The sequence below is a fragment of the Oryctolagus cuniculus genome, chromosome 3 (assembly GCF_051225735.1).
Source record: "Oryctolagus cuniculus isolate XC-2025 breed Fujian yellow rabbit chromosome 3, ASM5122573v1, whole genome shotgun sequence".
Classification (NCBI taxonomy): Eukaryota; Metazoa; Chordata; class Mammalia; order Lagomorpha; family Leporidae; genus Oryctolagus; species Oryctolagus cuniculus.
The window spans coordinates 23,959,076-23,986,022 of record NC_142869.1 but is presented as its reverse complement, the minus strand read 5'-3'; the positions used below and the strand labels follow the sequence as shown (position 1 = coordinate 23,986,022).

The 26,947-nt window shown below is 38.6% G+C and overlaps 1 protein-coding gene across 23 annotated transcripts in view; it reads right to left on the bottom strand.

Moving 5' to 3' along the window:
- Positions 1 to 26,947, bottom strand: part of FN1 (fibronectin 1) — a 68,217-nt gene that overhangs the window by 24,675 nt on the left and 16,595 nt on the right. For 12 of the 23 annotated variants that reach the window (XM_051848223.3, XM_051848225.3, XM_051848230.3 and 9 more), the window contains exons 13-27: positions 22,380 to 22,501; positions 21,097 to 21,277; positions 20,727 to 20,903; positions 19,447 to 19,575; positions 19,258 to 19,347; positions 18,501 to 18,695; positions 17,474 to 17,746; positions 15,950 to 16,216; positions 11,832 to 11,926; positions 10,295 to 10,463; positions 9,736 to 9,822; positions 7,131 to 7,322; positions 4,351 to 4,533; positions 2,181 to 2,270; positions 285 to 554 (exon numbers count right to left, since the gene is read on the bottom strand). In XM_051848223.3, coding sequence (XP_051704183.3) covers positions 285 to 554; positions 2,181 to 2,270; positions 4,351 to 4,533; positions 7,131 to 7,322; positions 9,736 to 9,822; positions 10,295 to 10,463; positions 11,832 to 11,926; positions 15,950 to 16,216; positions 17,474 to 17,746; positions 18,501 to 18,695; positions 19,258 to 19,347; positions 19,447 to 19,575; positions 20,727 to 20,903; positions 21,097 to 21,277; positions 22,380 to 22,501 — 2,520 coding nt within the window. Of the gene's footprint in view, positions 1 to 284; positions 555 to 2,180; positions 2,271 to 4,350; positions 4,534 to 5,608; positions 5,882 to 7,130; positions 7,323 to 9,735; positions 9,823 to 10,294; positions 10,464 to 11,831; positions 11,927 to 15,949; positions 16,217 to 17,473; positions 17,747 to 18,500; positions 18,696 to 19,257; positions 19,348 to 19,446; positions 19,576 to 20,726; positions 20,904 to 21,096; positions 21,278 to 22,379; positions 22,502 to 26,947 lie in introns of all 23 variants that reach the window. The other 11 variants (XM_051848217.3, XM_070071506.2, XM_051848221.3 and 8 more) reach the window with 1 other exon arrangement.

The window sequence follows — 26,947 nt, the reverse complement described above, 5'->3', positions numbered from 1 at the left end:
TCTGAAATACTGTTAAGTTTTCTATAATTCTGAATACATCTTACTTGCCATAAATGCATAAATATCTAAATCAGATGAGAAATTTCTTGTGATAAAGTGATTTTCTTTCATATATTCTACAAAAGATTTCCTTCCACACATTCCCTCTTTTCTCTCTTAATGTCTCATAACTTTGATCTATTCTTTAAAGAGATGATCACTCCAATAACATAAAGCTACGTCAGATTATCCTATCTACATAGGAAAGTCTTTTGAGTTTCCTTGCAGACCACCAAAGAAGTTACCTGTTGACTGTTGGCCAATCAAGGGAGGACTTTGCTCTCTGCCATTAAGAGCAACGATGCTGACCACATACTCAGTGCCTGGATTGAGGTTGGTGAGGGTGATGGAATTCCGAGAAGGGGGCACTCGATCTTCCCGAGGTCTTCCAACACCATGCTCAGGATGATGGCGAATCCAGAAGCCAGTGATAGGGGCTCGAGGAGGAGTCCAATAAACGGTGAAAGAGTTGGGAGTGACATCAGAGAAGTCAATGCCAGTTGGAGCATCGAGACCTGTTTTTCCCAACCAGGGTAGGAAGAGGAGTGAAAAAAAAAGTAAGACACCACCAACTTAGGAGGTGAAGAAGGTGTGGGGAAAGTAACATATTCCAATGTCTGGGTCCTTTCTCATCAGTGCCATGATTTACCATGAACCTCAGGTTAGGATGTATAAGTCACATATGATTTTTAAGATCATAAACTGATTCAGTTCAACACAGCCAGTGCAAGCATTTAATTTTTCCTTTTTCTAGGGAATCTCTGTGATCCACATGTGTTGGTACGGTAGGTTTCTGCATCACATTTGAAGACTGGTGTTTAAGATACTGTGGGAATTGACATTTTTAAGTGATTCAGTGTTCAAGTGTTCTGTTTTTATCCTCAGTGTAGTCTCAAAGTAACACGAGATCTGCATTTGGCCAAGTTAAGTGCTGGCTCTCAAAGAAGCTTTCTGTGCTCAGGAAGGAATTGACAAATCACCAGAGTGGCAATGATATAAAAAATAAAAACCTTTGAAAACTAAAGACATTCTCTAGGAAAAATTACAGTGCAGGGCATTCCTCATGAATTGAAAATGTAGCACATTTTTTAAAAAATCAACAATAATTTGGAGCATATATCATTTTGAAATATGTAACTTCTCTGGAACATCTAGCAAAATTCTGTTCCAGTTACCATATTCACTAATCCTGTCCCAATGCATATTAAGTCCATATTGACATATCATCACTCCTTTTTGGAAATAAATAGACTATAAATAATTAAAGAATATATCAAAATCTGGATTTTTAAAGAAAAAAATAAAATCAGCACTATTTTAATAAAGGGCATAATATTTATGGAATTTGATTTAATATTTTAAAAATTTATTTTAAAGGCAGAGTTAGAAGAGAGAAAGAGAGAGAGGGAGGGTGAGAGAAAAAGAGAGATCTCCCATCCACTGGTTCACTCCCCAAATGGCCACAACAGCAGGGCTGAGCCAGGCCACAGCCAGGACACAGGAGCTTCTTCCAGATCTCCCAAGTGAGTGCAAGAGCCCAAGAATTTGGGCCATCTTCTGCTGCTTTTACAGGCACATTAGCAGAGAGCTGGATCAGAAGTGGAGCAGTCAGGACTTGAACACAGGACACAGGCACATATTTGGGATGCCTGTGTCACAGGCGGTGGCTTAACCTGCTGTGCCACAGCACCTGCCCTTAATTTAACTTCTTTCTTGTAGTAAATTAATATTTCATTAGGTAAAAAGTAGATATAAACCTGCTGGCTTAGTAAAGTGGGAAATACTTAGATGGCAATAACAGTGTTGCGTTAGCCTTAGATGCAGCTGTCTAATCATAACTCTTAGTAACGGAAATTATATTTTTGTCAGATTTTTTAAAAAAGAATACATGAATCTCAGCTCTCTCTGGAAGTAAAGAGTAGGATCTGAGTGACAGAATGACTCCTTACTAATTATAAATTACTAATTGTTGAATAGAATAATACCCTTTAACTTCAAGGCCAGGGATGAGAAAGTGATGACAAGGCAATACGCACCACCACCACCCCCAAAGATGGAGATGTGGTTTTAGAAGCAGCGTTTCCTCTTGTTAAACTGGTAAGTGAGAGTGACTTGATCAGCATATCCCCAACATGACTCACCTGTCTTCTGTCTTCCCCTGACAGGCGTGCTTTCATGTTGTTCATAGACACTGGAGACACTTACTAAATATTCTGTCCCAGGAAGGAGATCTGAAGAGGCAAGTGGGACTTATTTTAAACCTGTACTTGAAAGCATGAAAAACCAAAGCACTCCTGGGGCTATTTCAACTGCCAAATTATCCAAGCATCCTGTCCTATAGCCCACTTACACTTAAGGCTACCTGGGGGCAGCCTGTGATTAGGTGACAAGGAAGAATCACCTTGCCCTGTAGCCTCTCCAAGTCCTGCCCTCAGTTCCACCTCTATGAGTGCAACTCGCCCGAATTTGCAGTCAGATGGAGTTGCTGCAACATGGTGGAATTTCTTTTATCTTCTTGAGGGCTTTTGCTAGCAACTATTGTGGTTCTAAAGATTATCATTTACTCATCATAATCACCTGTGAAGTGGATGGCTACTTTTTTAAGTGGCTTTATTAACTTATGATATGCTTCAGATCTAGAAAGTGTAGAGTTTGCAGGCTTCGACATTAAGTGTAACCTGTGAAATCATCACTGCATTCAAGATAATGAACATTTTCTTTACTTGCCAAAGTCTTGTTTACTACAATTATCCCTGTATTATAAATCGGAAAATGAAGGCACAAAGAGGTTATCTTCTTTAATTTATTTGACCAAAACAATACTGGTATTGACCCAGAGCAGGTCTTGGCAATTAGTCTTTATTGGAAAAGAGCCACACTCCATAGGGAGAGCAAAACGTATTACTATATTAAGGTGATAGGAGAATATTTTTAAAAGGTTAGATAGATATCCCTGATTATCCTCCTCTCCCCAAAAGGTGCAGAATTAGGTTTCTGACCTTTGAACCCCTACTCACTAGACTCCCATTCCCTTGCACTGCACATCACCTGCCCTTCAGTCTTTCTGCAGAGACTCCTGTTAGGTTTGGAAAACCACAGGATTAGGGGGCTGTATGCTTGGACTCTGATTCTTCCTTCCTGCTCGGCTTGGGACAAATTCCTTAACCATTGGCAACTTCAGTTGCTTCATCTTTAAAACAGGATAATAATGACTTCTCTAGGGGGAATATGGCTACCAAGGTCATTTATAGCATTAGGATATCAACATGGTCTTAGAACACGTGGGTAGCACGTAACAGGTCTGTCGCTAAGTCGGGCAGAGATACAAGGGTTCATATGTTGACTGAGGCTGTAATGACTGATGTCCACAGGCTCTGGAATAGAAACAACAGCCCATGCATGTGGACAAGCAGATTTAGGAATGCTCTTGCCCTTAGCCATGAAATGAGAACCCAAGATCATGGCCAGGCTGAACTGCATTTCTTTGTGTTTCATTCCCTAAAATGTTTGAAAGTTGGATGATACTGTCAGACCATCTTTTGGTAATGTACCTAAGTGAAAGCTAGTTTCCCTTTAGGTGAAATCTTTTTTCTTTTTCTGTATGTTACTAATATATTAAAAATAATAATTAGAAAACAATGTTTACATGAAACACAGTACTTCATTGCAGTCTACTCTTAATTTCTTTAACAAAAATGTCTATTCCAATATAGTAATGATATACAGTTTCCAGAAATTGTTGTTTAATGTCAATTGTTTTCTAAGTACTCAATCTTCTGAGAAATCCTGCTAACAGATGGTTGCTGAAGTACAAATTAAACTTCTGACTCTTAATTCAAAACAACATCCTGTATGTCCCAAGCAATTATTCTTTCTAAAATTTTCAAATATTAAAAAGATTACCTGCTGACATTTTTGAAAAGTTGTAATAAAACAGATATGGTGATACTATTTTTTAATCTTCATTTTTTCTCTAACAGTTAGAATTAGTTACATAATTTCTCTTACATTCACTTATTTTATATGCCCATAGGTGGAAGCAGAATTTGTAGTCTTGGAAACTGCTGGAGTTTTTCCACTATGATTTTTTAAATGTTGTAGATATCAAAGGTATATTAAGATAGCAATGAACATTACATCTTTCAAAGTTTACAGAGCTGCACATTGAATGTGGAGTTTAGCCCAGAGCTCTGCTTTACTCCCTTGCTCTTACTCCTTTGCTCCCTTGCTCTTGCTCCTACATGAGAACTCAAAATTCGTGCCTTGTGTTCTAGGTTAGTATGTATTGCACAGAAGCATCTGTTTGCTTACTTGTTAAGACCACTGCATTGTCCGAAGGAGAAATTGACAACTCTGCAACATCTTCCTCATTTTTCACAGGTGAGTAGCGCACCAAGAAATTGGTCAGTTCAATAGATGGAGGTGGGGCCCAGGTGACACGCATAGTGTCTGGACCAATATTGGTGAATCGCAGGTCAGTGGGAGAAGGGACAGCTGGTTTCAAATAGGAAGGAAGATTGAGTTAATGTAAACTAACAAAAAGCTGGAAAGGCAAAAGTAGTATTTCATGCATAAAGGAAACAGTCATAATCATGCAAATAGTCTAATCTAAATCAAATCTAAATCATAGTGTACTACTGTTAAAAATAAAACATTACACATAGTACTGTTAGGTCCCTTTAACCCTTCCGCCATCATCAATATATTTTAAAGAATATATTTTAATCTACTTCCAAATACATTGATTTCATGTACATTAATGACAACACTGAAGGTTATTTTATCCCAGGCTGAAAAGGCTTAAGTTGCCACACAGCAAAAAGAAACATAGCAGTACTTTCCAAAGAAACACATGCACACAGACAAAAAGATAAGAGGGTCCTAAATTTCACCCAACCTGAGATGTCTACAAGCTACTGGCAGAGCTACAATTCCATTCAGTGAATTCTACTTACAAGTGAAAAGGGTTCATGCAAATTGGTTCTCAGCATGTTTCTTACCATGCAGAGCAGAGAACCTATAAAATGTTGCATGCTTGTCCCCAGACTATGGTTAAAGAGGTGTTTCTTTACCTTGACATAGCAATAAGAGCTAAACTTCTGCAATGTTTCCCTTCTACCCAAAAACAACCTCCTTCCACTCTTTGATGATTCAAAGAAAGATCATGGTAGAGTTAATCAAGTAGAGGAGGAAGAGCATTCTGATACATTTTGGAAGTATACTCCTTGGTATTGGCTGGTGCTCATTATATAATTTGGTATGCACTTTAGATATTAAAAGATCTGCACATTTAATTAACCTTTGATATTTAATAGATCAAATATCTGACTTCTTCTAACTTTAGACATATATATTTGTGGTTCAACTGAAAGTACACTTTAAACTAGTTGCACACGTTTTATCTAATTAGTTTTGCATATGCATCGGATTCCTCATCCCTCAATCAACCCAGGTTTAATGTTTGGCCAATTGCTGGGCTCTCCCTTGAAACATCCATATTTAACCAGAGTGACTAGCGGCAGCATGCAACACCATCCATGTTTCAAACACAGAAGTTTTCAAAATTCACCCGTTTGTTGTGTCAGTGTAGTAGGGGCACTCTCTCCGCCATTAATGAGAGTGATAACGCTGATGTCATAGTCAATGCCCGGCTCCAGCCCTGTAACTGTGTAGTATCCTACCGAGGAGTCCACAAAATCTTCAAAAATAGGGATCCCTTCTCCTGCAGCAACTACTGTGATACGGTACCCAATAATGGTGGAAGAGTTTAGCGGGGTCCACCTCAGGCCGATGCTTGAATCGGTTATATCAACAAAGCTTAGGTCAGTGAGTTGGGGCACTTCTATTGAGTTAGAAAGCAAAGGGGGGGGGCACAAGAAAATAGAGGCAAAAAAAAGGAAAAAATAAAGCAGTGTATGTCAGGTTACTGGTGGTAAAAATTGATAGAATGGTAAAGCAATGATGGTAACATGCAATCTGTTTCAAATTATCTGAAAGGCTTCCTAAGCATCATGAATCATTTGCTTCCCAAGGGAGAAAAATACAGGTTACAATATTCTTTTCGGGATCCTCTTGCATTTTGAAAATCTACCTGAACATTACAGTTTCAGCTTCTCAGGTTCCTAACAATCATAGATCTGTCGAGGAAGACATCAAAATCATTCCTAGAACCCAGATAAAATATCTGCAGTATCAGCATTTTTGAAAATCTGAAAGTGTTGCAGTAGAAAAATAAAAGCTTGCATGAAGGTTTTTTTTTTTTTTTAAACAGGCTAATGAATTTTCCCCCCCATACAAACACATGAGAGTACCGTGGCCATAATGCTAATGCATTATGAATGCATGGGGGTGAAATGTGCCATACAAAAGCAAACAGGCCTGTCAAACAATGACAAATAGGCCTGAGTCCAAGGCCATTGCCAATATTTTAACATATAGTCAAAGCTATTTCATTGGTATTACTAAAAACATTCTACCAAGTAGTGCAAAGGAAATACATCCATTTAATGCTTTTTACTCTGTCATAATCCACACAAGAAATAACACCTTGAAGATGAGGTCTTGACTTTTTTTTTTTACTGAATTTTATAAAAGAAGGATTTGAAGCTGTAAGATGAAGAATTGGACATGTCAGCCAAATTCTGTTTCAGTGCTCACATATGGAGACAAAAATTATTGTAAAGATTGCTGTTGGAAATTGGTATGGACTGTAAAATCAGGCACAGAGGTACTGATGGGATGCATTTACCACATTACTTTTAGCCTGTCAGCACTGAGTACAGACACATGACATTGTTTTAGTAATTTTTCCATGTGGGCAGACAGTACAGAGTTAAGGCCGTGGCTGCCACGCCATTACATACCCATCGCAACAAACAGCATCCCCGTGAAGCACAGATAGTGAAGCAGCGTTAACAGCAAGCATTTGTTCAAATAGTTGCTTTGACTTCATGGTTTTGAAGAGTGTGGTTGGGAAGTTGGAATTCAATCCCAAATATATTTTACACATTCAGCCCTTGGAGATAGGATGCTAATCCCCATTCTTACTAAAACTGCCACTCTATGAGGATTACGGTTTATTTTTCTATTACCTGGAATGATGGTGTCAGAAACAGGGACACTTTCCTTGTCATCTTTGACAGTGTAAACACTGACATTATATTCCAGGCCAGGACTCAGGTTTTCAAAAATGCATGAATTCTGATCGGCATGAACCACTTCTTCCAAGGAATACCCCTGCTGGCCATTGGTAGGGGTTGTGGTAATTCTGTAACCAGTAATATCTGAGGACGAACAGAAAGGAGGTAGTTATTACACAGAGCACTTGTGACCCAGAGCATATTAAATTAGATTCCAATGATGGAGCACAAAAGGGAATGGGGAAGAGACTTGGCATTTATTGGCGACTCCACTGTCATTTACTGCTTGCAACAACCTTGGAAGGCAGGGCTCAGATCCTCACTCTACAGACAATCTTGGATGTTATATTGAACAAAACCAGCCTGACAAAGAATTACAAATATCACATGTTCTCACTCTTATGTGGAAGCTAAAAAAAGTTCATCTCACAGAAGAGAGAGAAGAGTGGTCATGAGAAACTAGGAAGGGTAGTAGGGGGAGAGGAGAGAGCAAGAGCTAGGTAATAAGTACCAAATGCTGTAAGATAGGGTGAATTAGTACCTATAGCATACCTTCTATAGCATAGAAGGGCAACTATAATTGACAATAATCTATGAGGTGCTTCAAAATAACAAGAAACAAAGGGTCTGAAAGTTTCCAATATATCAGTGATAAATATTGGAGTAGATAAAAATGCTGCTTACTAGATGTTGTCTATGTGTATCAGATCATTAGATGTTTTGTATATGTATCAAATTATCATACTGTAACCCATCAGTATGTATAAACATTGTGTGTCAAAAAAAGACCACTTTGAAGATAGAAAAAGAAGAAAACCTTGGAAAGGGAAATGATCACCAAAGGTGTTTCTATCTCCAAACTCCACACTCCCTCCACTTTGTTCTGCTTTTCCTTAATAAATCATTTATGGGACAGGTGGATATTCCATTTTGCTCACCTAGCTAGTACTGAATTGTCTGCAATCTAAGCACATTCCCTGAAGGGAGCTCTCTTAATTTAAAATATCTGAATCTATGGGATTTATAGGATGACAATCAGGAAAGGAAAACGGAAAAATATATATAGTAATATTGATTCTAAAAAATAATGGAATTGGGCAGGAAAAGGGTTGAAGGGGAGAAGAGAGACATTCAAATAAACATTGTGATGACTAGGGATCTGCAGGGCCTTATTAAATGTAAACCAAGAAAGTATAATTCAGTTAAACTTACTACAGGGCAAGGAAATGATGGCACATTTTCTCTTTAAGACAGAGTGAGCACTAAAGTGGTTTATAGAAGGAAATCCAACTGGGTGAGAAACAAATATTGAGAGCATTGCATTTGCCAGATGAGGCCATTAAGACTGGATATTGATGATCTAGCTGCCAGCAAGCATGAAAGTAGACAACTTCAAGTTTCAAGTCCAGAGTAACTCGACTGGAAATAGCGTAGCTCTGGCTTAAACTCTGTGTCCACAAATAATGAAAAGTTATTCAAAATCACCCAACTTCATAGAAGATTAAAAACGTTCTCTGAGCTAGCTTTATTTTGTGTGATGGCACACATTAGACAAAGACTAAGAGCTGTGTAAGAATTTGTTTTTAGAGACATTTGAAAAGAATTTTAATAAGGAAAATTGAAATTGCTAAGTACTAAACCAAAGAAATCTCTTATTAAGAAGTAATGTAGTAAATATGCAATCAATTAGTTGAATCTTCTGTTTTTGTTTAATTTAGAATTTTCTCAATAATGAGTATTATATCTCAAAAGCAAATTCCTCAATATACCCAATATTAAATAATACATTTACATTTTAGCTAATATTTCTAACTGAAAGAGACTTTCATGTGGTTTTGGAAAAGATAATGAATGTCAAGTTTTCTGTCATTGCCATGATACATAATGCTACTTGAATACCATGATGGCTATCTTTTATGCATTTTAGAATTTTATAAATGATTTTCAACATGTAGAGTTTAGATAGAAGGATTTCAGACAAAACTTTGATTTAAACTTTTAAAATAGTCATGGGATTCCTTAACCAAATTTGTCAGTTTTGAATGTAAATGAAAAGCAAAATCAAAAACATGTAAGTTGTAATTTCCAAATATGTGATATTGGGTGTGAGAAGGAGTCAAAAAATTTAAGTTAGGAGCCAGTGCTGCAGCATAGTGGAATTATTTGAATAATTAACCTAGGATATATGATAATTCACAAAAGGTAAATTACACAGTATGATTTCAGTCATTTGCTTGGCAATTTTTAATTCACTGAACAAAAGGCACCTTTTAAAATGCTTTTCTTTGGCCCTTATGACTCCTTCTAACTGCATAAAGGTCTGCCTTGCCCCCACATGCTACTACACGATTGTTGTCTTTTCTGAAATTTAAGGAAACATGCATAACACATCCTACCTATCACTCTTTGATGGACACCCAATACTCCCGTACTTTTTATGGAGAGCTGAGTATCTGTAATCTGGACCCTATCTTTGTCTGAAAGGAACACAGCTTTGTAAAACCTTTATCTGAGAGAAGATTATGTGCACTTGGCCTTGAGTTCATCGTGGGCTTACCTGGGGTGGTGCTCTTCTCCCAGGAGACGGTAAGCACTCCAGTGTCAGGGTTAGCTTCCAGGTGCAAGTTCGTAGGTGGAGACAATGCTATTGTCAAAGGAAAATTTTAAATTACAAATTAAAGCTAACAGAAGGCACTGGGCCTATGGAATATTACTTTCTTTGCTCTGCCTTCCTTCCCTTCCATCCTCTCTTCATTCCTTCATCAGTAACAAAACTTATTCTACAAAAACTTGGTAGACAGTAATTCTCCTACTTCCCAGAAGATTTTTACATGATTAATGATTTTGTGAGATGAATAAAATTAGTATTTTTAATAGTTTTATCTTGGCAGTCTATAAACATTCTTTATATAGAAAGAACACTTCTGATGCCATGGAATATAGAACCTGGTACTCCAAATTCAGAAAAAGCAAATACTTTAGGTAGGGATGGGAAATTTCCCTGAGCCATTATCACAAATAAAAAGTGAAACTGTTACTAGCTTTTATTTTAAAGAAAAAAAGTGGAGCAGTCTGAAACGCTAAAAGGAAAGAAAGAGGAAAAGAACTCTTCTTACGTGTCACCACTGTGTTTACGATCGGAGCGTCTCTTTCCTTTCCGTCTCTCAGGACTTGGATGCTGTAAACATATTCTACACCGGGCGTCAAACCAGATACAACGATGCTCCCTGATTCTGAAGTCACTTCTCGGGGTGCTTCCCCTCCCTGGCTGGGTCGTACACCCAACTAGAAGAAAGAAAGCAGAGTACACACTGAGGACAAACATGTTCAGAGCTGTGTACTGCTGAAAGGTTGCGGTTATACTTTACATAGTATGAATGCTTTGAGTGACACAAGGTGATTCTCTCAGGGAACAGACTTGAGGATCTTAGCTCTATTATGTAATATATTGGCTGGAAATTCCCAGGGTGAAAGAGGTATCTTCAAAATTGCATTAAGGTGGCTTATAACAGAAGGCTCCAGAGACACATCATTATATATTATTCTTCTTCAGCTTTGGGCCACCTGGTTCTTCATTTCTACTTTGTGCTAAAAGAAATCCCCTAGCTCTCTCTTTAATCAGTTATCCACATTCAATTCACTTTTTAGTTGTCATTGAAAGCTACCAGTCCCTGTGGTTCTCTATATTGCAAAAACACTCTTTTTGAAGAAATATCATCCTAAGTTCAACTGCAGGATGATACACTACGAAGGAAGAATTTAAATGAATATGCCCACAGATTCAATCATAGCAGCCTAGGGTAACACTGTTATCAAACAGTATTTATGTCTACAGAAAATTCTTCATATGCTATAAGGCTTTTGACTCATAATGACACTATTACGAAAAACTTAAAAGGTGTACAAGCAATCTTCCAAAAATATTTTCTCTATACAAGCAGCATAATCATTGATTTGGACACTGGCAAACTCAGATAAGTTTTTTAAAAAATAAACAATTATGAGTATGAGGATTTAGTATTGATTTCCAGTCATAAGGAATATTCCTCTCTCCATACTATGAATGCCGAAGAAATGAATTCTGTTAAGCATATTCATGTATCCATCACTTTCTAATATCACTTTAAAGAAATTAATCCAGATACCTATAGGGAAGACCTTAATCTTGACTTCCATTAAGAGATTCCACCCACAGGGCTTTGAACACATTGGGTGAAACTGACTGGATGAAAGTGTGATTTTTAAATGACTCTGAGTTTAATTGGTCTCCCTAATTGGCTTTCATGAACTCACTGACAACTGTTTAGAACAACAATACATCAAACTGAGCCATCTTCTATTTTTTTTTTTCAAATGGAAAACCCTGGGGGGAGAAAGGGTAGAGAAAGCAACAACTAACAGTCCCTGCTAATGTTTCTCCTTTGCATGGAAAGCACTTTCATAGCTTCACTGCATCTGTCAGCCGAGCATTTAGGGAGGAAGGCAAGACAGAAGTGTTGCAAGGCTCTGCTGAGGTGGTCAGAGAGGCAGGAGCAGCAGCAGGTGACAAAAGCCATGTCTGTTGACTCCCAAACAACCTGTCTCCATCTCCTGTGGGAACACAAGAGCACCTCCTAGCTCTGTCACAGGAAACTGGGAACATCTGCAATTTACCTTAAAACCAATTCTTGGTGCAGGGGTCCATGTGATGACAATGCTGGTCTCAGTCACCTCTGTGCTGTAAGGGGGTATGGAGCTCTGAGGCTGCACTGTGAAATAGAATCAACGCACGTGTTCACACCTTGGAATAATACATAGCTGACTGCATAGAACAAGACAACAAGTATTTTTTTTTTTTAATCGAGAATCTTAACTTTTCTCAACTGGTAGATCAAGAACCTGACATACATTCCTTCACTAGATGAAGATTTGGAGAAGATTACGGCTTTTAAATCTTTAATGCACCACTCAAATGAACTGGAACCTGGTTAAAATGTAGGTACTGATTCTGCAGGTTCAACAGGAAACAAGGCAATCTGACAAACCTACAGATAAGACCAACTCTGTAGGTCTGTGAATCACACCTGAGTAACAAAGGGCTAGAGGACCTCTGAGGAGGTCCCTTCCAATTCCTTAGATTCTAAAACTTATGTCTTTTCATCAGTTTCCCAAATCATCAACATAACATCCCTTATAAATAGTTAAGATGGTTAAATTTTAAATAATGAACTTAAAATGCATTATGCTGAATTATTTCATAATGATGACCAATTATTATTGGTTGTAGTTAGAGACTGCCACATAAAAGTTAAACAAAACCCTGCCACCATGTATATACTTTAAATTCCCTTTAATATGATTATTCATTCACATATTACTGCATAAATTTAGTGTCTTACCACTAAAATTAGTGATTGTAAGTTTATTTTTGCATTTCCTAGCATCCTGAAACCACTGTTAATTCTGAGTGTAAAAAATATTAAAGACAATAAAATCACAGAAGGAAAAAGAAAATTCTGTACACACAAAATTATGATACATTCCCAACAATCTTGCAGATATAAATTTAGAAAGGTGAGACCTCAGATGGCAAGGTATTTGAGTTGGGTGAGTTAATGCCAAGATTTTCAGATTGGATGGCTTCACAGTTCCTTTTTCTTTATGGCCCAATCAAATTCTGTTCCACTGGACAAGAAACTGCTGACTGCAGGTCTACTAAACTATGAGTGGCCAGTAAGACAGAGTTACCCTCCAGAGTTACATGCACATGGACTCAAAAGTCTTCAATCTTTACTCAACTCTGGTTAATTTTTTTTTTCTTTGCCATGGGGAATTTAGGTCCACTTTGCAATTCTACTTTTCTCTCCTGGTCAAGATTTTAATGTACAGTTTTGAATTTTTGTTTTTAAAATACTATGTGGGAAAAAAGTCAAATATATGTGTGGGCTTCTTGGTAATGGCTGTCATAGCTGAACTGATGTGGAGCTGGTTTAGAGAGCTATTTCATAAGTACGTCATTATTTTGATGGCATTGGGGCTGGGGGGACTAGGATGAGTGACAAATGATCCCTTCTAGTGCCTCTAAAATCCCACACACTACTTGGCTGCTGCCCTGGCCAGCCTTGTGTGATCATTTTTAATGGCCCAGAAGAAACAATTCATTGAACAGTCAGTTTATTTGACTGAACATCTGTGAAAGCTACAACTTTTTCACAAATTACATTCTCCTTAACCATCCTGGGCTTTAGCACCGGGTATTTTCTATTCCTTGAGCCAGCCAGCTAGTACTTCCCAAGTTTAAGATGATGCTCTCTGCCTGGGAAGACCATTACAGGAAAATCACCAAACCACAAACCCGCAAACTGATGTCAAACAAAGGAGGCTGTGGTAAGTAGGAGCTATGAGTTCTGGCAGGTCTCGTTAGGTGAGGAACAGCTGGCTGGTAAAGAAATAAAATTTTCACTATCGATAAAGGAAGTAAGTGAAATTTTCCCCAGAAACAGCTTTTTTCCTCCCACTTTTCTCACATTTGCTCTTTAGAATTTACCACAAGTTATAAACCTGAAAAAAGTTATTCCCAGAATTCAGCTTAGTCAAACTGTAAAAAACTACAGGAAATTAAAGTAATTTCAAAAACATGCAAGCCTTGCTGATGTTTACAGTTTGAGGGAGTGCTCAAAAATTAAAGCCTTCATTGGTTAATTTAAATCTAAATTTGGTTGAAAACTGTTTTTATTATTCATTCTTCAATCAGTCATCTATTCAACAAACATTATTTGAAAGTACACTATGTACAAGGCACTGTGTTGACTTTTTCTAATGAAATTAGTTTGACTCAGTGTTCTATCCAGTGACATATACTTTATAACACAGCATAAAATAGTATATCTAATATATGAGCCTCCCAAAATACTTAAAATATATTATATTGACCCACTATCTCCACTTAATCATTGTTAGCATCGTTGAAAATGCTTTTTCTTTTATAAGCATTCCATCCAACAAAAGAAACTACATAAAATAGGTCTCATACTAAGGAATGAGAAAGACGATTATATAATTTTACATTTCAGTAAAAGATGGCATCTACTGAAAGACTATATTCACTGAAGTTCTCCGCACTAATTCAATGAAGAACATCCATAAGAAATTCGTATTTAAAAGAAATTCTGAGACCTTCACTTCACAAATTATTAATCAATTTTAGGTTATGTCAGATCCTTGTAACATAAAATAGAAAAATTATAGAGTGAATTTACTTGCAAATTAAAAGAAAATGTTACTTGTTTATGATTAACAATTACTTAGGAAAAAGTCTTCACTGGGCAAACTTCATATACCAAATTTAAGTGGAAGGAAATGTTTGGCAAATTATGACTTTCTAGGAGAAGTTTATAGAATGTCCTCTGGAAAGTAAATTTTAGGCTTTTCCTTTTTAAAAAAAAAAAACAAATGAGTAGGCATTGACTTTTTGGGTGCTTTTTCACACTATATTTTTAAATTAGTCAGAGTATGTCTTACTGAAAACTCTGGGAAAATTTAGACCTAGTACACAGTTCTAATACATGCTGGAAAAAAGTGCTCATATTATGTGCTTCCATAACTCAAATTGCCAAGTTGAAAACAGTAGAGAATGTTTAACTAGGAGTAGCAATTTCATAATTATTTGTTATAAAAATGGAATGTACTTAGTAAATTCAGTTTTCAGGAAGACCTTCATTGTGATACAGATATGTAGGAGATTTAAGACCACTTCTAAAATGTTGAGCAAACTGACAGGAATGACCAAAAATTATTGTTAGTATTTTCCCCTCTGTGGAATTTCAAGAGTAATTTATGGGAAAAAATGCTGTTCTGTTCTGCAGAAGTAGTTCAATCTTCTGTAGCCAACACTCATAAAGAAATCATTTCCTTAGCTTCTTGTTCTATTGGCTGGTTTCCACTCAATCTGTTGATATTTTTTATTCAGCATTTATGGCTATCATTTGATGCTGAAAGTAACAGAATGTAGACTAGGTGATTTTTTTCTTGCCTAACTAGTGTTTGGACAATTCGTTTCATGCAATAAAATTTATTTAATAACAGGACGTTTTAAACCCACAAAACTCAGGGTGCTAGCCCTAAAGGATATAATGAACTTAGCAATGTTTACAAATCAACACAATGCTTTCTTCATTAAGGAAATCTTTTTTTTTTTTTAATTTATTTGACAGATAGAGTTAGACAGTGAGAGAGAGAGAGAGAGACAGAGAGAAAGGTCTTCCTTCCATTGGTTCACCCCCCAAATGGCCGCTACGGCCGGCACACTGTGCCGATCCGGAGCCAGGAGCCAGGTGCTTCCTCCTGGTCTCCCATGTGGGTGCAGGAGCCCAAGCACCTGGGCCATCCTCCACTGCATTCCCGGGCCACAGCAGAAAGCTGGACTGGAAGAGGAGCAACCGGGACTAGAACCCAGCGCCCATATGGGATGTTGGCACCACAGGCAGAGGATTAGCTAAGTGAGCCATGGCGCCAGCCCCAAGAAAATCTTACTACAAAATAATTATCAGGTGAACTAAACAGCACACTTTGTGATTTACATTCTGGCACAAGCTTCTCAGGTTGCTGCAGACCAATCACAAACCATGATCCATCAGCCAGTCCGTGGAGCATACTTTGAGTAGCATCACTTTAAACTATGGGCTGTTTTTTTTTTTTTTTAAATTAACTTTTGCAAAATTGATGAACAAAAGAGAATCTAGTTAAGAATCTATGGCATCACTAGGAAAAAACTCATTTAAATGTTAACTTACGAGTAGTAAAGACCCCAGTGACTTTGGGGCTCTGGTTGTTGCCTTTCACAGCTATAAGGGTCACAGTGTACTCAGATCCAGGCTGTAGATTACGGAGTAGGTACTTTGAGACTGTGGGCCCCACATTGTGCTGCTTGGGCTGGCCTCCTCGGGTTGGGCCAATGGTCAGTTGGTACCCTGTTATGCGGGCCCGAGGTGGAGTCCAAATAACCAGAACACTTGAGTCCGTCTCATTGACAAACTGGAGGTTAGTGGGAGCATCCAGTTCTAGAAAAAAAGATGTAACATGTCAAGAAATACTTAGATTAGTAATCATCACACTGAAATCTTAAAGCTTGATGAAATATTCCAAATTTTCTCTCCTTAAGGTTGAAACTAAGTGGAAGTCACAACCTTGGAAAAACTGAGCCATTAAGAGACTGAGTGCTATCTGCCAAAACTTTGTGTCAGTCATGAGAAATTGCTGATCCTTTCACTTGACTATGATCCTTTGGAAAATCTAATTTTCTAGCAAGGCTTTCCCTTTACAATGAGAAACTAGAGTCACATGATGGGGATGGTGCAAAAAAACAAGGCAAAACAAATTTACTGAACTCTGAGTCAAACAGATTAAGAGGGATAAAAGCCCAAAGGAATGAGGGAAGAAGATGGCTTCAGATGGATCAAAAACAATTTTCTATGCCTTGTTTGAATAAACAGTTCTTTAGGAAAACAGCAGTTATTTTCAAATGGTTCAGATTAGCCAATAATTAGAACATCTAGTTAGAACCTCAGACTCGCGGTAGGCACTACCGGAGAGAGTCCTGTCAATTGTGGGTTTCCTTCTTAAGCAGGAAAACCTGCAGTCTCCCCACAGAAATTTAAAACATCTTTTAGGTAGAGGAAATCTTTCAGAGGTTGTAAGCACAGTAATTGAGAGCACGGGCTTTGGAATCTGAAAGATGTAAGTTTTAGAGCTAGAGCTATCATTTCTATTCCTGTGACTTAGTAGTTTCAGGACTTTTTAAAATCCTCAGTTTCTTCATATCCAACAGGAATGGTAACACGATCTTCCTTCACAAAGTCAAAAGGATGATTAAACATGAGGAGCAAGTCTTGTAAAAAATCGAGCAAACTGATGCCCAACTACACTGAGAATTATTTTTTACGCTCTACTGTGAAACAGTTAAGAGCCTACATTTTTAACTTTGATCTAGAAATATTTAGTTACACAAAAAAAATGAACCCATGTTATCAGTCCAAGTGCCAATTAGCAAAGGAAATTAGGTTCTCTTATGTTCTCCCTTCTCAGTGTCATTCCCCTGGTCCATGCATCTTGGTAATGGGCTACTACTTAGCAGCCATGGAGCTCGTGTGAGTTTCATTTTTCAAATTTAATGTGCTTTATGTCCCCTATACACCCCCTTATTTTCTGGGTATTTTCCTACTCCAGCCCAGGAGTGGATAGGACACTACACTTCATCACAGGCTGGAAGTGAGGGTGGAGAATTGAGGCAGGAGGGTAAAGTCAGGAGCAGGACGTACTGGTTGCCTGCTGTGCGGTCAGAGGCCTGCTCTCCCGTCCATGGTTCACGGCAAAGACCTTGAAGTAATAGGTGACTCCGGGGGACAGCCCAGTGATTTCTGCAAAGGTGTTCCTGCTGACAGGCAGCCTCTGCCCATTCTCCCCAGGCAGGTGGACAGGGAGCACATCCACACGGTAGCCGGTCACTGCGCTGTCAGGTGGTGTCCACATGATGGTGACCTTCACATCCGTCACTTCCACAAACTGCAGGTCTTTGGGAGGGGGGACTTCATCTAACAGACAAGAGCCAACCAATCACTCACAGTTCCTGCTGAAGATTATTTTTTTTAAATGGCTTATTTTCCTGGACATGCTAAGCAATTCACAGAGCCTCTTGCTGCAGAGCAATACAGTTTTGTTTTAAGCAGATAATATGCTTTCTTTGCACACATTTTAATGGTTCAGTCATGCTGCTCATGGTATGATATTTGAAGCATTTATCTAAAATATATAGATGAGCAAATGAGTTTCCAGCATATGAAATATCATATGGGGGCTGGGGAGTAAACACACACACACACACAACTGCTAGATAAATATGGAAAAAAGTGGTGGTTTTTGTTTCACTGAATCATTTTATGATACTTAAGAGCAACAGCTGAAATGACTCTTAAGCTTCTGGGGAAAATATGAAGACTTGAGGGGGTTAGCTTTTACGCAAAAAGGCCAATAGCTGGCTTTGATGGTACTTTGTACTGTAGACATTTCAGCTGAATATCCCAAGTTTAGGGGAAAAACTAGTATACAAAATTTCTTGGCTGTAGAGTAGAATGGCTGACAGAGACAAAACCACCTTCCTCAGATTCAGTCTTTGGCTTTACACTTTCAGCCCTCTGCAGGAGGCTAATGGAATGAACACAACCGAGGGTGGCTTAATTCTCCAACAGAAAAGAGGGTACAAATGTTACCTGCTCCAGCCCTAAGGGTACAATTGCTACCTGCTGGAGCCCTAACAGATAGGACGCCATACAGTCTCTCTGAAGTTACCTGAACGTGGGACACCGGTAGTTTCTTGCTGGATGAAAACAGGGGCACTCTCTTGGTTTTCTTCCACAGCATAGATCGTGATGTTATACTGAACACCAGGTTGCAAGTCACTGAGAGTGACGGAGTTGGCAGTTTCTGGAAGGTTGAGTTCCGTGCTACTACCTTCCACAGATGGTGAGTAGACTACTCTGTATCCTGCAGGGGCATGAGAAAGAAATGATTCATAAGACAGTGGGGCTTGAGCTGGCATTGTGGCGTAGCAGGTTAAGCAGTCCTTGTGACATGTGCATCCCATATGGGCACCAGTCCAAATCCCAGTTGCTCGACTTCTGATCCAGCTCCTTGCTAATGTGCCTGGAAAGCAGTAAAGCATGGCCCAAGTACTTGGGCCCCTGCCACCTATGTGGGACACTCAGATAAAGCTCCTGGGTTCTGGCTTCGGCTTGGCCTAGCCCTGGTAACTGTAACTACTTGGGGACTGAACTAGTGGGTGAAAAGTCTCTCTCTCTCCATAACTCTGCCTTTCCAATAAATAAAATAAATCTTTAAAAGAAAAAAGAAAGAAAGCAGGTCTATGAGACTTGAAAACACTCAATTACACACACACACACACACGCACACACAAACACACAAAATACCTCTAAACATTGTATAAGACATTTAAAGTGATATACTGTTCCACGGCCAGAGCCCGCCCCTCCATACCTATGCTGTCAAGATGAACCCAGTGGCCAAAGAAGGACGGGGCTGAGCTGACCTGTGATGGGTGCCTGGGGTCTGCTCCAGCGGACAACAATCGAGGTGTCATCAACTTGGTCCACAGTAGGGTCAGGGGGTGCATCAGGTGCTAAGAAAGAAAGAAAGAAAGGTAGACACGGGCCAAACATCAGGAAAGGTCGCAGTCTATGCTTTAGGATTGTTTTAACACCATGCAGCACACATGTACCTGTTGTCTGTGAAGTAGACAGGATCAAACTCTGCTTTCCTTCTTCAGATATCTGATAGACATTTACAATGTATTTTCGGCCAGGAAGCAAGTCTGGGATGTTTACAGAAGTGACTGTGCTTGGAAGATCTTTGAAATAAAAAGGAAAGGTTACCAGTTAGGGCAAAGCAACTCTTCACATGACTACATAGCTTATAAGGAAAGTATTTGGTAAGTAACAGAGTACCTAAAATGTAATGTATTGGAGTGAAATGGACATTTGGAGATGTGATGATTGTTTACAACCCTTGCCTCTACTGTTGAGGAGTTTATTTCTTCATACTATTTGTTCAACTCTTTACTTAGTGTAGGGTTAACCTATGACTGTTAAGTAAATTGAAAGTAGATCTTTCTAAAATTGGGAGTGGGAACAGAAGAGGGAGGAGGAAGAAATGTTGGAGCATGGCTGGGAGGGAGGGTAGGGTGGACAATGTCACTGTGTTCCTAAATCTGTATATATGAAATACATAAGACTTGTATAACTTAAATAAAATTTTAAAAAATAAGAAAACTATTTTTAAAACTGTATATTCAAGGGGAAAAAGACTAGAAGGAAGTATACTAGTGGATAATCAGTAACTATCAAAGTACCATGCACTCTTTGCATCTTCCAACCTTTTACTTTAAAATGCAAAATTGTTAAAATCCACTGCCAAATTCTCCCTGCGTGAGCTAGGATAGCAGTTAAGGACAGAGGAATGGCAAGGGTGAGAGTAGCACGGAGATTCTTTTTTCCTGATCTGGGTTATGGTCACATGGGTAGATTCAGCTTATAAAATCTCATCCAGTTCTAAGCTTAGGATTTGTGTCCCTTTCAGTATGCTTGTTATACTACAGTAACATTCTGTAAAGGCCCCTGACTACGAGAGTTTGGAAAGCATGAATGAGAGTACTTGTGAATTCCCAAAACCTAACATTACCAGCTGTAGTGCCCATTCTGGTGATTAATAAAATGCAAAAAAATAGCTTTTGTTCCATGAAACTGCACCCAAGCAAATGCATGGTGCATGTTTCATTGGGACTAGGAAAATGTGAGGTTGGCTCAGAAAAAAAAAAAAACAAAACCAGCTTAGCTCTAGAAAGTTTCAGTGCTCCTAGTTTCTGCCAGGGGTAGTTTGTCCAGGCTGAAGCATCAACTAGCTCCAAGGGACAAAAACCACCTGCCTAGAAGGCCCCTCCCATGGTGAGGGGCTACCCAACAGCCCCTCCAAAGCTGTCACATCGAGGTGCATTGAACTTACCAAGGTACTTGGGCTCATCTCCCTCCTCACTCAGCTCATACTCCACCAGGAATCCTGACACAGTGTCGGAAGCTGAGACCCACGAGACCACAAAGCTGCTGGCTGTGATTTCAGTCACGGATTCAGAAGTGGCCACAACAGGCGACAACGGCGTCGTTTCCCCTGTCACTGTGTTGCCTACAGAGTTACACAGGGAGAGGAAAGTGAGCCTTCAGCCATCTGGAATGTTTACCACCTTGGTCTGCAGAGTAGCACTTTTAAATACATGGAGGTGGCATGCCCGGGAGAATATGAATTGAGGACAGCACTTCCTGAGGGCAGCCCCGCTCTGAGAACTTGGGCACAGACACGAGGGTGGTGGGGCACGTACTGGTCACAGGTGTGCTCGTGCTGGTGGTGGTGAAGTCGAAGCGTGTCACCTCTCTGTGGCCGTACTGCTGGATGCTGATGAGCTGCCCCTCATACATTACTCCTGGTCTCAGGCCTTTGATGGTATAGGAGTTTAGGTGGCCTGGAATGGTGGCTTCCTTCCAACGGCCTACTGAATTTTTCTGAAAATTTAAAAAGAAAAATGATCACACACATGTGTACAAAGATGGACATTCAGAGATGATATGCAATGATCTTCAAAATAGAATGAGGCTTAAGTAGCTCCATTCTGGGGGAAATCCTGGAGAACCGGAATCAGAACAGGGACCTGTACCAAGTTTGTTAGTATTAATAATGATCATTAGAGTCAATAATTATGGATAGTCTGCCCTGTGCTATGCTCTGTGTTGTTTCACTTGAATTCTCCCATCAATTTCCATCTTTCTTCCTCCTTATTGTCCCATTTTACAGGTGGAGAAACTGTTATGTCCTGCACCCAAGATCACACCATTTTAGATGCTGGGTACCTTCTTTTCTGCCAGATGCATTATTTAATATCAGTGACATAGTTAAGATGAACCTAAGTTTCACCTCTCCCAGTGTCTTCATTTCTGAAAGGAACACAGGTATACTCTTCTCTAACATGGGAAAAGGCCATCTATTCTGTCTTTTAACGTGCTTGGGATATACTTCAAGATTTATGCTGTGCAGATACACTCAAGGTCACTTTGTGACTCAGTTCCTAGGGCCATTATAAACAACTGGGCTGCCTCTGTGACTCACTCTTGGGTATGAACTACGCCATCATGAATGGCTGGCCAACTTTGGGCAAGGCTGCAGAAAAATGCAATTCCCGTTTACTTAATCTTTTGTTCCCAGTTTACATTTTCACATCCTGTCCAACTTCATTAATAGGTCATAAAATTCATTGCAATAAAATATGTGGAAAAGAAACACTCATTTCAAACAAGATGAACAAGTGTAAATACCCTAAACAGAAATCTGTCAAAACACACTCTTATATCCAATGATTTTCTAAAATTAAAATATCATCCAGTGTCTCAATAATTTAAATACTCAATTGGGCTGGCCTTGTGATACAGCAAGCTAAGCTTCCACCTACAGCGCTGGCAATTCCATAATGGAGCGCCAGTTGGAGCCCTGACTACTCTGTTACAGATATGTTGGCTGAAAAGCAAGGAAAAAAGAAAAAAAAAAAAAACACAAAAACATAAACCATGAGACAACACACGCAGTATCCAAAGTTTGTAGAGGTATACTCACAGGTCTCCACCTGAGGATGTACTTGGAGATGTGAGATGGTTCTGGTGCATTCCATTGAATGGGGTGGGAGTTCGGCTGACTGGGGGTCTCAGTAATAATTACTTGGACAGGACCACTTGTGCCTGAAAATAAATATGTGGTATTTGTTTATCTTGGGTATCTATTCACTTCTACTAAAAATTTAATGTGCATTGTCATTGTTAAAGACAGTTTTACCTATAATAAAATATAAGCATAATAAAAATTAGCTGGGATTAGTTAATCTTTTATATACTGACATTGGAAGTCAATGTAACACATCCAACTTTTAGCAGTTAATTGTCCGTCCCTCTTATGAGAAATGAAAACAGCATTTATTTATAACACATATATTTAAAAAATTTAAATTCCTCTTAGCTTAGTCTCTGTTCTAGTTTTAAAGTAAGAATTGGGAGACAATAAGGGATCTGCCCTAACACAAAAGATGTGATATAGATTATAGACTTTACTTACTTACTATTGTAAAACTTCTTTCAAAGCAAATTTTTTTCCTTTTTAAAAATTTGTATTAATATAAAGAGAACAGATTTCATGTATTTCACAGATACAATTCTAAGAAGATAACCATACTTTCTCCCTCTTTACCTCCCTCAAGTCCTCCTCCTTCCTTCTTTTTCTAAAAACAAATTTTAATTAGTGGAAGTCTTTATCAAGAATGAATCTATTTAACAAGGAAATATTCCCAAGGCCATGTTACACGATGTAAACAAACACAATTCTAAATGGGTGAGAATCAGACAAATAGGCAAAGGTAATGATTAAAGACAGTTTTATTTCTCATCTGTCTAAGCTTTCTATCCATTGAGAAGAAGAAATCTAGCTTTACTTTCACTCAAGAAGTATATTTTAAAATCATCAAGTTATTAAATCAAACATTTTCTTCCAAAGCAGTAATCCACTGAAATGACACTTTGAAGTATAAATTCAACACTTCCACATCTTGGGATGAATGATAGTTACCAATAAAATTTGAAGTATGGATTTGATTCTTTTGTTTAAAAAAGAAAGTTAAGGGAAGGGAATCAATTTCTAAATAGACTTTGTTTATGATGATAATAGAATACCTGAAAAATGTATGCTGGCAGGACAGAAAATTGTGTTTTCCTAAACACTGTCTGTATTCCTATGTCAATCAATGTTCAACCTACTAAAAATTAAAAAAAAAAAAAGTTCCAGGGCGAGCCTTATAGCTCAGTGGATAAAACCATTGTCTGCAATGCCAGCATCCCATATGAGTTCTAGCTGCTCTGCTTCTGATCCAGCTTCCTGCTAATTCACCTGAGAAATGAGCAGAATAAGACGTTGGCCCCTTGCACCCATGTGGAAGAGCCAGATGGAATTCCAAGCTCCTGGCTTTGGCCTGGCCCAGCCCCAGCCATCACAGCCATTTGGGGAAGGACCTGCAGATGGTAGATCTCTCTATGTCTCTGTCTTTCCCTTTCTCTCTGTAACTCTGCCTTGCAAAAAAATAAATAAATCCTTTTTTTAAAGTTTCTTATAACAAGCTTTCCAAAAATTTCTTATTGATAGAATTGTTCAAACAGTACAAAATTCTGCTATTTAATAAAGGACTTAAAATTAGTAATAGATTTAAGTTTCTGGAAGCTCCTAGGGAAAAATATATTGATTTTCAAACTTAATTATTATCTTAGCTGTTAAGTTCTCTTGGAAAACAAAGCTTGCCCCAGCAGAACAAACATGCTACTTTTGGAACTGTGTGTACTCAGAAGCTTAAGGATAAATACTCACTTCTACACTGGGAATACTCCCAAGCTGGTTGAGGCTTACAAATGTTTCCTGAGTCTTAATTTCATTTAGTACATGTATTTCCAAGCCACATGAATGCTGAAATTCACATATGACATTCCCAGTTTCCCATTCTAAAGTAGCACAGACTTCCCAGGACATGCAAGATGTCTAAATCAATTGGCAGGTTCCAATGGTGCCCTTTGAATCACCCCTTCTGTTCACAAAAACCTCACCAGTGGAAGTAAGTTTTTAAAGATGACACTTACCCATAAGCTTGGAGTGTGGCCATTTAGTACTTTCTTGTAAATGGAAATATGGGTCTATCATGTCCTTAAATCATTTATGATAATTGGCATAAGGTTAACTATTGACCCTTTAAAGAAATTGTATTATACTCTCCTCAGGTAAAGAGACACATGATATGTGTATTTTTAGTTTGTCAACCATGATTTTGAGGGGAAAAACTTCTGATGGCTTTTTAAGTTTATAAAGACAACACAAATGAATTTTACAGTCCCTTATGACTGGTCATCCTCCTATGGCCACAGAGACAGGCAGAGGGTAAGAAGGGGGAAGAAGGAGAAACAAAAAGACTCTGGTGATGATTTTACACTGATCCTAGTGGCACAATCCCAGAGAAGCTTGTTTTCTTAATGAAACTTCAATCAGTGAAATTCTGTTCTAAAATGTAGGCTTATGCCATAGCCCACCTTTAATGTAACTACACTGATCAGCATTAGGGACTTAGCACACCTTCTCCCCAGAAGTAAAGAGACTGTGTAAGTTATTTGCTGGGTCAATTAAATTCCTGTTCATCACTATACTCTGCCCCATACCACAAAGAATTTGAAGACAGGGAAGCTAAACATTGTTTTGTTATTTTTGCATTATTTAGATGTCAATTTTTTGATAAACCTTTTGATAATGACTAATTGGTACAATGTTTTAAATTAACCTATTTCACATATATGATCATCACTGTGGAATTGTTATTTCCCCTCTTATTTAATATGATCAAGCTAACAATAATATAGTGAAGTAAAGATTTGATATGGTGCTAATATTTTTAAAATCAGTTGAAAACAAGGTCAAAATGAATTATTTCCAGTAAAGGTGACCCTGGAGAAGTTAAATATTCATGATTTTTTACTCTATCCTCTTTTTCTCTATTTAATTTGCTGAGATCTGTTCTTTCCTAGTTGCTTATTGACAAAACAAATGCCTCTTATCTTCTGTTAGTTTGGACAACTCTACCAAGTCCTCTATTAGAGCAACAAACTAGGCAAGGCTCAGAGACAACCTTCTGGTAATTTGCTCTGTGTTCTTCCCACACTCTCAAAACCCCACACACGAGGCATGAACCATTCAGCAAACCAGGTACACGGATAAGCACCAGAGTAGATGAAGTCAAAAGTCAGTATTCTCTCCCTCAAACTCCTTCTATGCTCAAGGGGGCTCTTGGTGTTACCCTTTTTAGAGAGTAGGAAAAAAGTCAATTTGTAGATTTCAACACAGAAGGACTCCTTCCTATTCAGATTTTATCTTTAACCTGTCTACCTACATGCTTCCAGCTAACAGCTAGGTGGATAAGCTTATTTTAATGAGAGAGAGCAAAATGTTCTCTAAGTAAATCAGGAGAAGATAATTTTCAGCAAATTGCCACATCAATAATAATCATAAACATGAAAATACAGGATTTCTTTTAGACATTTCTATCTAAATTATTTAGAATAGATCTCCAAAACATTTATGGAAATTTTGTATCAGGCGCAAACTGCATGGATTTCAATTTCTTTTGCATCAAAATAAACTTATTTCTCTTTTTAAAAAGATGCGTATAGGGGCCAGTGCTGTGGCGTAGCGGGTAAAGCTGCCGCTTGCAGTACTAGCATCCCATATGGGCACCGGTTCAAGTCCTGGCCGCTCCACTTCTGATCCAGCTCTCTGCTATAGCCTGGGAAAGCAGTAGAAGATGGCCCAATTGCTTGGGCCACTGTACCCTCGTGAGAGACCTGGAAGAAGCTCCTGGCTCCTGGCTTCGTATTGGCGCAGCTCCAGCCATTGTGGCCATCTGGGGAGTGAACCAGCAGATGGAAGACCTATCTCTCTCTCTCTCTCTCTCTCTCTCTCTCTGCCTCTCCTTCTCTCTCTGTGTAACTTACTTTCAAATAAATAAATAAATCTTTTTTAAAAAAAGATGTGTATATTTATTTGAGAGGAAGAGTGATAGAAAGGGAGAAACAGAGGTCTTCCATCTGTTGGTTCACTCCCCAAACGCCACCAACAGCTGGACTAGGCCAGGCCAAAGCCAGGAACTAGAAACTCCTTCTGGCTGTTCCACGTGGGTGGCAGGAACCCAAGTAATTGGTCTACCATCTGTTGCCCTGCCTCCCAGATGCATTAGCAGGAAGCTGGACCAGAAGAGGAGTAGCTGGAACTCGACTGGCACTCTGATATGGCATACAATTGTCTCAAGCAGTGGCTTAAGCCATACCACAATGCCTACCCCCAAAACTATATCTTTTATTTCTCTTTTTCCATGAACGTTTTTGAAGTACCCTCATACTTTCTGAATTTACAGTACTTTTGCAATATTTAAAATTACATAACAATTTTTGAAAAGTTTTAAGTAATTTTTACGCCTAAATCCACCAAGAAATGGATTTTAAGAGGCAAGTCAATCTATTCTGTGACACTGAGAAAGCAGTCATCTTCTATATCCCTCCTAGCATTTGAGGGTTAAGAGCAGAATCTTCAAAATGTATAGAAAAGATGCAATT